Raw genomic sequence first — 12,215 nt, forward strand, 5'->3', positions numbered from 1 at the left:
ATATACAAGATCGAGGCTCGTGTAAGAGCTAACATTAATCACAAAAAAGGAAAAAGAAAACATAAAACATATAATAAGGGTAGCGGTAGACAAGATGGGGAGAGAGGGGGAAGCACACACACAAACAACATATGAGAGCAGGGACATCGGGAGATCTGTGGGAGGGAGATGGCTTGGGGGGGGAAGCGGCACGGGAATGGGGGGGGGGGGGTGGGAGAAGTATAAAACACATGGACACTGCAAGGACTTCCAGAAAAGTACTTGGTATTTCAAAAAAGTGGATTTGGGGTGAAATTAGCAGGGGTAGAAAAGAACAAGGTTTTGGATGGGGGAAGATAAGAGATGGTGGTGAACAGCTGTTTTAAAGACCTGGAGGGAGGAGTAGGATTGAAGAGAGTGAGGGAGTTTGTTCCGGAGGCGGGAGTAAAGAGGAATGAAAGAGTGAAGGTGAGCAGAGAGTCTTGATTTTGAAAAGCGAGCACACAAAAGTGAAACAAGGCTGAACAGCAATGACGATCATATCACAATAAATTGCAAAACAAATTATTCTAATGTCTCAAAGACATTTATTTATCGTTTAGGAAATTATATATATATATGTGTGTGTGTGTGCGTGCGTGTGTGTGTGTGTGTGTGTGTGTGTGTGTGTGTGTGTGTGTGTGTGTGTGTGTGTGTGTGTGTGTGTGTGTGTGTGTGTGTGTGTGTGATTATCATTATTTTATTTAAATCCACTATTTCCTCGGATGCAGACATTCAATGAGCGCGTAAATTCTATCGCAGTGTTTTTATTATTATTATTATTATTATTATTATTGTACTCGTTTGTAAAGAAAGTGGTCATTTGTTCACTCGGGCTGCCTGGATAGGAAATGGCAATTGGAGGAATTGAATTGTGTTGTATCTGCATTGCAGAGGGATAGAAAAGAAAGATAGATTTGTTGTAATTATGGTAGGCCAAGCTCTTGATATGAAAGATAGCTATTAACTAGCATCGTGGTGTATTTTCTGGCAAGGTGGTGGACCAGTGAGTGTAGACCATCCCTCCGATGGGTGTAGACCACATCTGGGTTTTGCCAACTGCCAATTTTTTCTCTGACTTTAATAATTGTACAATAAAGAGCTTTAAATTATAAACCTACCTTGCAAGAACAATATCTGTGTACCAAAATGTTCTTGTACGCCAGCCAATTTTGAATCTGCATAACCTATTTGTAATCTTTTTTTAAAAGTTGAATTGTTTTTTGAATTTTTGTCACCCATTTGCATTTGCATCCATGCCCACTTGCAAGAGGGAGCTATTTTGCACCTGGTCGAAGAAACGACATTTTTCTGTTGCAATTGTCCCGCTGAGACGTCTTGCCAGGGCTGATGGATTGGATGGTGTGCTAACAGCTGTTATAGAGACGGCATCATGACCTCCGCAGGGAAAAAAACATGTGACCATTATGTCCAATTCCCGCAGGTGAGCTGTGTCGGAGACTCATCGATTTGGTGCCGGCGACTGAGAGAAGTAAGTGGCGAACCGTATGGCGTGAAAGTAACAACCGAGGATGAGAGCACATTGGCTATGACTGCTAACGACATGGTTGGCTTGCTTGGCGGATTAGTGCTAATGGTGTTGATAACACGAATTAAATAAATATTTTGCGCCACCGTCGTCATCTGGGTTACACCAAACCAGATAATGGGATTACCCTTTAATAGGGTAACTTACTGCAGCAGCACTCTTTCAATTTAGCATGACACTATTTCAGTAGGAGCGATGAATCACTGGATCTGTAAATGAAATTTTGTTAATATTTGGCTTCTCATTTAACTGTATATTTACAATGAACAAAAGTGGAAATCCAAGGAGACAGTTTATGGGAACAATTGGGGAGAAGGAGGAGGGTGGAGGTTTACAATAGTTTTTCTTAACTGAAAACAGCTATGATCTAATTAGGCTCATGCTTATACATCTTACGATAATTCACCAAATGTCCGTCCGTCCGTTCAAAGGTACCGCAAAAACGGCTCAACCGATCGCAACGATATTTTGGGTGGGTATTCCTGGGACCCCTGGGAGTAAAATAGGCTATATTATTTTTCCAAATTTTCCAGTTTTCCCAAACACGATGGAATAATATTTACCGATATGAACAGTGATGTGGCTTTTGTTGAAATTCTACGTACCAGGAGAGAGTAGATCGACTCCTGACGAACTCTTCCGATATAAACGTGCGGCTCCGAAGTAACATGGCAGCGTGTGCAAAGCGACTGAGAAACAGGTGTAGCGGCCGCTTCCGTGTTACAGATTCGGCGCGCACTCTTCACATATAAACGTGCGACTGAGAAAGACGTGCAGCGGCCGCTTCCGTTTTTCAGAATTCAATCTTTTTTCAAAATGGGCGCCATGTACTGTTTAGATTTTGATGATTTGCGTGTGATGTGATTCAACTGATGTTTATATAAATCGTTTAAAATAAAAAAAAGCCTTCAATTTCTGATATTTTGCCTTTTCATTGGGCCTCCAAATTGAAGCCCCGCCCATAGGGCGGGTACTGTTGCTAGTGTATCTAATGTAAGACAAAGGCATGAGATGTAAATGTATTTTATTTATCAATTTTTAAAAAATATTTTATTTATAAAACATTATTTACAAAGACATAAGGAAACGGGCGGGGTGGGTCGTGTCTAGATCTGTGAGCGGCAAATTTGATTGGTCGAGATGACGTAAAATGTCGTAATAATTTGTCCAAGTAATGCGAAGCAGAAGGTTTTTTGCGATTTCTCTTTTTCAGAAGGATGCCAAAAAGGCGATTTGTGTTCTACAGTGTTCAAGTATATAATTCCATTGAAATAAAATAAATATTTTAAAGGTTGTAGAAGAAATCCTTTTTTTGGAAGTTTACCGCGTTTGATGCAGAATCTTTTGCACCAACTTATTTAACATGTTACATCAATCATTCGTGCCTGTGTTGTTTGTGTCCTTTATGATGTCCTTAGAAACAGTACGTTTCCTGTTTGGAATTATTTTAAATTTTGTTTGATTGACAGACAGGCAGACAGTCAGTCAAAAAACTCTCACTCCTCTCTGCACATGCACAAGCAGGATGAGATTCCGCACAATTTGCCAAGTTCAAAGCCAAAGTACTGCTGAACTGCACGTTCGTGTTCCGATTCGCGTACAAAATGTAACATACAATTGAAAGTAGTTCCTTGATCATAAAATGAAATTTGTCGACAGACAGACAAAGTGATCCAATTCTTTAACGCAGCTTTTCGCTTCGCGTGCGCAGGGTAACAATGGACAAATTCATGCTCTATGGGATTTGGACTTGGGATTCCAGCATCATGAGCTGTATATGGGCTCAGATGGAAACACCAAAGAGGCACATTTAGGGTAATAGTCCAAGAGCATTAGGTCAGAAATAGGCCCAACCTGGAAATAAATTGTACGAAGATGAAAATCTCAGGAACATTCCATATTACCATGAGAAACAACACCCAAAGTCCCGAAGTTTACAGCGGGAGCTTTTGCCACAGCAGGTATAAATTTATAACAATTATTTTGTGCTTTCGCATCAAAATGTACAAATTAGAAAAATCCCATTTTCCTCATAAAGCAAATAATATTTGACATATAGACTTGATATTTCACAGTTGAGTGGACACCATCAGCTTGTACCATACAATGTGGCTATTTGTCATGCATCGACTCGTACCACAAACACTCAAGTTGGCTAATGCATTCGATACACTCTGGCTTGTAGGATATGTTGTCAACGTTACTCTTCGGCCACCATGGAGTGGCTATATGCAGGAAGTGATGAGAGGCGGTGTTTACGATAAAAGTAGAGTGGAAGTGCTTCCTTTCATTCATTTCGATCCCACCAAACCCAGTACCATCTACACTGCCTTGCGCTTTGCCCAAATTGAGTGTGTAAAACAGGGTATACTCACTTGTTGTCCCATAGCATTGAATCAGCCTCCTTACATCAAAGCAGCAGAGATTGTGCCAGTATCAGAGGAATTTGGAAACTTTTTCATTCGACTTGTGCATATGAGGAGATTATGATTGTGTGAGTCGTCGCTTTTGATGAATCTCTTCCCTTCATTGGAGTGCTCACTAAGCATCGTGTATTATGCGATGGCTGTGTAGTCCAATGCGGGACCCACAGCATCTAGCACAACACATCGCAAGTATAAACTGGTCCTTGCTGAGATGGACATTGGCAAGTTTTCCTTTCTTGCCTCCGCTGTCTCTGGATAACAAGTCTATATGAGGACAGGACACGCATGCTTTACACACAAATTTTCTAACCCTGGCAGCACACGAAAATATTGCTTCAAACACCGGGTTGTATGGATTAAATTGACAAGGAATTGTTGAGTAATGACTTGCACAGGTATTCAATCAGGAGCAGCACCCTGATGAAATAGTTCACGAAGAGAGTATCAAACAAGTTAGCAACAACATCTGTGAATTGTGTGAATGTGCTGCCGGCATGAGCAGGACTGCCAAACCCTGGATTCAGCACTAAAAACAAGTATATCTCTTGATGAAATGATGGAACTTCCACATAAGATGCCGGCAGAGGATTATGACCATTTCACTAACAAGGTCTACTTTACAATTCGGCGATCAGACAAGTTCTGTGATGGAGTATTAACTGACCAAGCTATTGTGCAATTCCTCCTGCGACTATTGAAGACATCTGGTGAGATGACACGCGGTCGTGGAATGTCTGACGGCACACTGATGAAATGAGTGCATGCATCCCGATGACTTGTCCCCATCTGCAATACATTGGAGAAGTTCACAGCAGTGCACTTAGGAATGTCGGAGAAGCATTAAGATCATATTTTTGGGCGAGACCTCCGCCGAGATCACTATATGCCGTAAGGATAAAGTGAAACCACTTGGTGCCATGAAAAACACAATCAAAGTGCAAGGGGATGAAGTTGTTGTCAAAGTCTATATGAGGAGATTCTACAGCATGCGGGCAGGTAGCGTTTTCCTGGCATCTGCCAAACCCAGATTTGTCCGTCGGACTCCCAGTTGGTGAAGCATGATTCATCACTCCAGAGAACGCGTTTTCACTGCTCTGGAGTCCAATGGCGGCGAGCTTTCCACCACTCCAGTCGACGCTTGGCATTGCGCATGGTCATTCAATAGGCTAACCTGTTTTCTGAACACAAGTTCTGAGTTCAAAACTTTCCTACAGTATGAACTATGAACTGGCTCCACAACCACCCTCACTCTTTTTTAGATTGCCAGCTGCGGAAAACAACAAAAGGTGCTCCGAGACAATGATGAAGTCCCTGGTCAACAGTCAAAACAAAATTCCTGATGATTCAATTTTATGTTGGATGGGAGTCATCTGCCCCACGCTGCAGTTTCGCCAAAATCTGCAACCTACTTCGACGTTTTTGTGTTCTGGAAGTCCTACATTCTGTCATTACAAAGCAGGTCTAACTGTTCTTTTCGATGGGCATGATGGGTTGTGTCAACCAAGTCAACAGAGCAAAATCGAAGAGCAAAGAACTACACTTCTGCAGATATCTTGGTTTCACCAAATTTACAAACTACAACATCACAGAACGGGTTCCATGGAAATGGGAGCAACAAGACGTGTCTTATCCAAGCATTAACCGCAATTCTTGAGAATGCTGGAATCCTTGTGAAACATGGAGAGTCAGATGATGACTCGCTTACTATGCCGACAGCACTTCAAATGGCTGCAGCAACTGATTCCCCAGTGGTGTTGGATGGATCCGATACATATCTATAAGTCATGCTGGTAGCCTGGGCAACTCCTTCCGTAATTTGCTCTGACACAGCAGGCCAATGGCACTGTTCAATGTAAAGGAACTCCAAGATACATTGGGTAATATGAAAGAGCACACACTTTGCTCATTCACACACTCAAAGGGTGAGATTAAACATCAACACTCTACAATCAGGAGAAACGCAAAGCCTTGGCATTAGGTCATTCCAACATAGGATGTGATCACGTGAGATTGAAGTAGTCCGATGAGGTAGCCCTTGCAGTGGAAAAGTTTTTTTTTCTGCTGTCCATCAGCATTCATACAGAGTGTATTTGGGGATCCAGGAATGGATAGGACACAAATTGTCTCCTAACGAGGTGGAGATGGCGAGCTCATGATCACACACTAATTCCGATCGCCACAGACCAACCTGCTGTCCAAACCATGAAAAACAGCCCCAGACCATTATTCCTCCTCCACCAAACTTTACAGTTGGCACTATGCATTCGGGCAGGTAGTGTTTACCTGGCATCTGTCAAACCAGATTTGTCCGTCGGACTGCAAGTTGTTGAAGCGTAATTCATCACTCCACAGAACGCATTTTCACTGCTCCAGAGTCCAATGGCGGCGAGCTTTACACCACCCCAGTTGACGCTTGGCATTGCACATGATGATCCTAGGTTTGTGTGCAGCTGATCGGCCATGGAAACCCATTTCATGAAGCTCCCGACGAATAGTTGTTGTGCTGACGTTGCTTGCAGATGCAGTTTGGACTCGGTAGTGAATGTTGCAACCGAGGACAGACGATTTTTTATGTGCTACATGCTTCAGCACATGGCGGTCCCGTTCTGCTAGCTTGTGTGGCCTACCACTTCGTGGCTAAGCTGGTGTTGCTCCTAGACGTTTTTCAATTTCACAATAACAGCACTTACAGTTGACCAGGGCAGCTCTAGCAGGGCAGAAATTTGATTGAAAGGTGGCATCCTATGATGGTGATACGTTGGAAGACACTGAGCTCCTCAGTATGACCCATTCTACTGCCAATGTTTATCTATGGAGATTGCATGGCTGTGTGCTTGATTATATATACCTGCCAGCAATGGGTGTCGCTGAAACAGCTGAATCCACTAATTAGAAGGGGTGTCCGCATACTTTTGATCATGCAGTGTATTTTCAACATCCAATTGAAATGATGCACCTTCATAGAATCGCTGCGCCACGGAAAATTGTTGGAGGGGATTGCTCCTCATGTACATTGATCCAGGTCATCTTCTGCCTCCTCTTGAACTAATTCAATCACTTTGAACGCATCCATATTCACCGTCCCATGTAAACTACCAATTATAAACATGCAATGCTTGCTTCAAGGCCTAACGCGCACTCGTAAGCATGCCCTCACAGACAGGTTATGATTGCGCATTAGATAAACACTCTTCGGCGATTGGCGATATTGTGTTCACAAACAGACAAACAACCAGAAATGGGTGAGAACATCTAACCTGCATCCACCTTTGGTGGCGGATGTAATAAATGATGAAAGACATTTGACAAGTTGATGAAGATGATGAACGGTGGCATAGAAATGCACCAATGCAGTCATCAAGCAATAATTGCTCCTCGGTGGAAGCATCATCTCGACCGCCGGAACGTTTTCTCTCCCTTTTGTTTCCATCTTCAGCTAATTCAGTGATTTTTTTTTTTCTATACAAGATCGAGGCTCGTGTAAGACAAACTCGTAAAGACAAACAAGACAAACTGACACATAAAACATAAGATAAAGTGAGCGGGAGACAAGATGGGGCGAGAGAGTGGGAAGCACACAAGTACAACATTTGAGAGCAGGGACATCGGGAGATCTGTGGGATGGAGAGGGCTTGGGGGGAGGAGGCAAGGGAAGGGTGAGTGGTAGAGGTAATAAACACATGTACAATAAACACTGCCAGGACTTCCAGGAAAGAAGTCAGTAATTCAAAAAAGTGGTTCTGGGGTGAATTAACGGGGGTAGAAAAGATCAAGGTTTTGGATGGGGGTGGGGTAGGGTACATACACACATACACACATACACACACATGTACACACACACACACAAACATGTGATGGGATGGTAACTGTGGGGCAGTTAGCGGCCTTATTGGAGCTGTCGAAATAAAGTTGTAAGTCGTTCACATGCGACCCAGAGCCCTTCAAAGGGCTCTGATGCGATCATTAGAGATGGTGGTGAACAGCTGTTTTAAAGACCTGGAGGGAGGAGTGGGATTGAAGAGAGTGGGGGAGTTTGTTCCAGAGGCAGGAGAAAAGAGGAATGAAAGAGTGAAGGTGAATAGAGATTCTTGATTTTGGCAGTTTAACCATAAGAGGGTTGCAGGCAGATTTTGTGCGACCTGCAGGAATATTTTTTGAGACAGAACACAGACAGAGCTGGGGGAGCAAGGCCGGAGAGGAGTCTGTAGAAGACAGAAAGACCACCAACCTGCCTGCGGTGAGTGAGTGAAAGGCCCTCAGAGTTAGCTTCATCGCGGGAGATTCCAATGATTCTGAAAGCTTTGGTTTCAACAGCGTGAAGACGAGCTAGGTGTGAGGCAGGAGCACCGGCCCAGAGGGGGGAACAGTATTCCATTGAGCTGTGGATGAAAGCCTTGTATGTGGTGAGGAGCTCAGATGTGCCAAGGAAGGACTTCGCATGACAGAGGATGCCCAGTCTGCGACTGGCTTTGGAGGCCAGCTTGGAAATGTGGTTTTCCCAGGAAAGATCATGGCAGATAGCCAGACCCAAAAGCGGAGTCGAAAGAGAGTCGGAGAGATCAATGATGAAGACCAGAAAAAGACCAGGGCTCACAACATTGCCTAGGGGAACTCCAGCCTGAACACGAAGGGGGAGATGAGAGAAACCATTCAGGGCCACACATTGACTACGAACAGAGAGGAAGTCCGTAAGCCATGCGTTCAGATTTCCATGGATACCATTGGAGGAGAGTTTGGTTGAGCAGAGAGGGGTGCCAGACCGTATCGAAGACACGTGATATGTCGAGGGAGACGGCTCTAATTTCCTGTTTGGCATTGAGGACCTCCATCCATTGATGAGACAGCAAAAGCAGCATGTCCAGAGTAGAATGACCTGATCTGAATTCAAATTGATGATCCGAGGTCAAGCAGCCATTGGAGAAGAGGAAGGATTTGATGTCAGAAGCGATGATTGATTCCATGATCTTGCTGATTATTGGTAGCAGGCTGATTGGTCTGTCGTTGCAAGGATCTGTTTTTGCACCTTTTTTGTGTAAAGTGGTAATGTTGGCTGATTTCCAAGCAGATGGCAGATGACCTTGAGCAAAAGAGAGGGTGTATAGAACAGAGAGAGGGTGCGATAGAGCGGCAGAGCAGGATTTTAGGAACCGTGGGCTGATGCCGTCTGATCCAGTTGCAGAATCCGAGTCGAGATTTGACAAAAACTTCTCCACCTTGTCAGGAGAGATAGACACAGAGTCCAGGAGCAGCTGGGTTCGACTGGGAAAGGTGGGTACAGATAGAGATGGGTTCAGGACACAAGATTTTGAGGAAAACAGAGTTGAGGCATTCGGCTTTTTCACGTGCGGTGTCAGCTGTGTAGCCGTTTGAGGTAAGGGAGGGGATGGAGGGGGAACAAACACCAGAAACTGATTTGACCAGACACCACCAGGATTTGGAGGAGTGAGACAGGTTTGAGAGTTCAATCTTGAGAGTAGAGAGATACTGTTTCCTGGCTCTCCTGAGGGTAGACACACACTTGTTCTGAGCTTTGTGAAAGGAATTGAGATTACCTTCAGTTGTATTAGCCTTCCATGAGGAGAAGGCAAGTTGTTTCAGGGCAACTGCTTCACCACAAGCTTCAGTGTACCATGGACGGGAGGAAGGGTACGACAACTGAAGACGAAATGGGATAAATCTGTGCATGAGAGAGAGAGCAGTTTACTTTGGAAGAATTCCCACGAAGATTTGATTTCAGAGGCAGTAGAGATGGGAGACCAGTCCAGATGATTGGTGGCTGCTTGAAGACTGTGCCAGTTGGCCTGAGTGCAATGCCAGACTCGTCGGCGCTGAGGAGGCTCTCTGAGAATGGCCAGAGAGATGTCCACTTTAACAAGGAAATTATCAGAAGAACCGATTGGAGCAGAAGAAGAGCAGCAGATATTTGAAGGGAAGTTAGTCATAACGAAGTCTAGAAGAGAAAATACTCCATTGACTGAGATCCGTGTCAGGAAATTGACAGATTGTGTCAGTGCCAGTGAGTCGCAGAAGTCCTTTGCTGAGGTGCCATGGCTGGTGTGAGAGGAACCCACACGCAGCCAGCTGGCATGATGACAGTTGAAGTCACCACATATGAGGAAGAGAGAGTTGGGATGAATGGATAGAATTTGGTCCATGTTGTCAGACAGGGAGATGTAAGTGGAGTCATCACTGTTTGGAGAACGGTGCAGAACACATATGAACAAAAGGTGGGAGCGGAGAGGAAGCTGTAGCCCGAGATACTCCTGGGGGTGGGGTGGAGAGAGAGAGCAGTGCAAGGAGAGTGAGGAAGAGAGCTTTTGATAAAGATAGCAACCCCACCTCCAGGACGAGGCTCAGGTCTATCATACTGGAGGAGGGAGTAACCAGGAAGAGATATTAAGGAATCAGAGGCATCTTGAATGAGAAAAGTTTCTGTTAAGCAGATTACGTCTGGTTTGTCAGAAGCAACCTGTATGGAGAGATCAGTCAGGTTTGAGCGAAGGCCCCGGATGTTTGAGGTCCATACTGTTATGGAAGAGGGAGGGTGAGCATCGTGTACAGGACAGGGGAGGGGGAGCATCGGGTACAGGACAGTACAGGGGAGGGGTAGGGTAAGATGAGGGGAGAGAGGCGGAGGTAGGGAGAGCAGTTGATAGTGTGTCGGGGACTGCAGAAGGGTTAGGAGAAAGGGAAGGATGAGGAGGACAAAAGGTTTGATGGTGATGGGAAGAGGCACAGTGAGGTGTTGTTTGAGGGGGGGGAGGCAGAGCAATGTCGAAGGTTGGAGGAGGTGGAGGTATATGATGGAAGGGAGAGGAAGTGGGGAGGAGGCAGCTTTGGGGAGGAGGGGGGAGGGGGGAGAATTGGAGAAAAATAGTAGGAGGGGAGATTAGAATGGGAGGGTTGCGTGTGGGGGTTTGAAGGGGGGGGGGGTGAGAGGGGAGTTTTGAAGGGGAGGGGTGAGTGGCGAGATTTAGATGGGAGGGGCGAGGGGGCAGTTTAGGATGGGAGGAGTGAGGGTGGAGAATTGAAAGGGAGGGGTGAGGGGGGAGTTTCGGAGGGGAGGGGTGAGGGGGGAATTTAGAAAGTGGATGATTAATGACAAACGAACATTTATTACAAACTGGGTTTATTGTGATTTTCAAGTCAGAGATCCGTTTGAAAACTATAGAGGAGGGGTGGAATGGAATGAAGGTGAGTTTAGGGAATGTAGAAAGGAAGGAATGTAGGAGATTGAATTTTTTTTTGAAATGGAATGATTTGATGAGGAAATTGAAAAAAGCCTTTTAAATATGAATAAAAACAGCGTGTTGTAATAAACCACTGAATAAAACACTGCAGGGGAAAGTTTAAACATAATTAAACAAAACCGTGAAAAACAATCTGGGAAAAGTTCCTGAAGTGAGGGTGTGGATCAGAGAAAGGAGAAAGGGTTAAATGAGTTTGGAGGAAACTAGAATTGGAAAGGCGAGTTTTGGCTGGAGATGGAAGGAAGAGGTGGAAGAAAAGCAGATGAATGGGGTGGGAGGTCCCGCAATAAAGGGGGCCAGCAAGCACAGGATAGAGCACGTGGTGGCCCGTGAGGATAGAAGGAAATAATTTTTTTTTTTGTATTTAAAACGTTGGACAAAGGGTAGATGTTCGTTAAATTTAGGGGGAGAAGAGAAAATCTAAAAAATAAGCAATACAGCGAAGGAAAGAACTTAAATTCACAAAACACCGATGGGGGGAGGGAAGCCTGGAGAACCAGGCCGCGCACGCAGTGCGAACAGAAAACGATTAATTATACACAAGTTTGCATGAATTGCAAACCAAGACTAACTAGAAACACACAGTAACACATACACAATAAAATAACGATTGGAAATTTGACAAAGACACGAATGGGAAAATACTTAAACTTTGATGCTGTGCAGAGGTCTAAGTTGCTTCCTTGCTCGAGGGACCGGAAGCGGAAGCGATCAATTGATAATGATAATAATGATAATAATTGATAATTCCAAAGTGATAATGGAACATTCAGATAATAAGGCCTGTTTTGTTTTTGGTAAAGTTCAGCATCTGTTGACATTTTGTTTAGACATCAAGTGACATAGATTTGCATCGACCGTTCATGATGAAGGGACCATGGGTTGCTGAAGGTGCTAAAATGGGAAGTGTCTGCAGGAACAAGTGCAGTAATTGAATTCGGTCATGGTCGGAGAGAGGTTTCACTCTGTCGT

The 12,215-nt window shown here is 44.4% G+C and overlaps 1 protein-coding gene across 1 annotated transcript in view; it reads left to right on the plus strand.

Moving 5' to 3' along the window:
* LOC137428378 (germ cell-specific gene 1-like protein) overlaps window positions 1–12,215 on the plus strand; it is a 113,794-nt gene that overhangs the window by 17,889 nt on the left and 83,690 nt on the right. The window contains exon 2 of the mRNA XM_068118301.2: window positions 1,463–1,510. Coding sequence (XP_067974402.1) covers window positions 1,463–1,510 — 48 coding nt within the window. The remainder of the gene's footprint in view (window positions 1–1,462; window positions 1,511–12,215) is intronic.

Source organism: Myxine glutinosa, chromosome 5, assembly GCF_964187855.1.
Source record: "Myxine glutinosa chromosome 5, kmMyxGlut1.1, whole genome shotgun sequence".
Taxonomy (NCBI): domain Eukaryota; kingdom Metazoa; phylum Chordata; class Myxini; order Myxiniformes; family Myxinidae; genus Myxine; species Myxine glutinosa.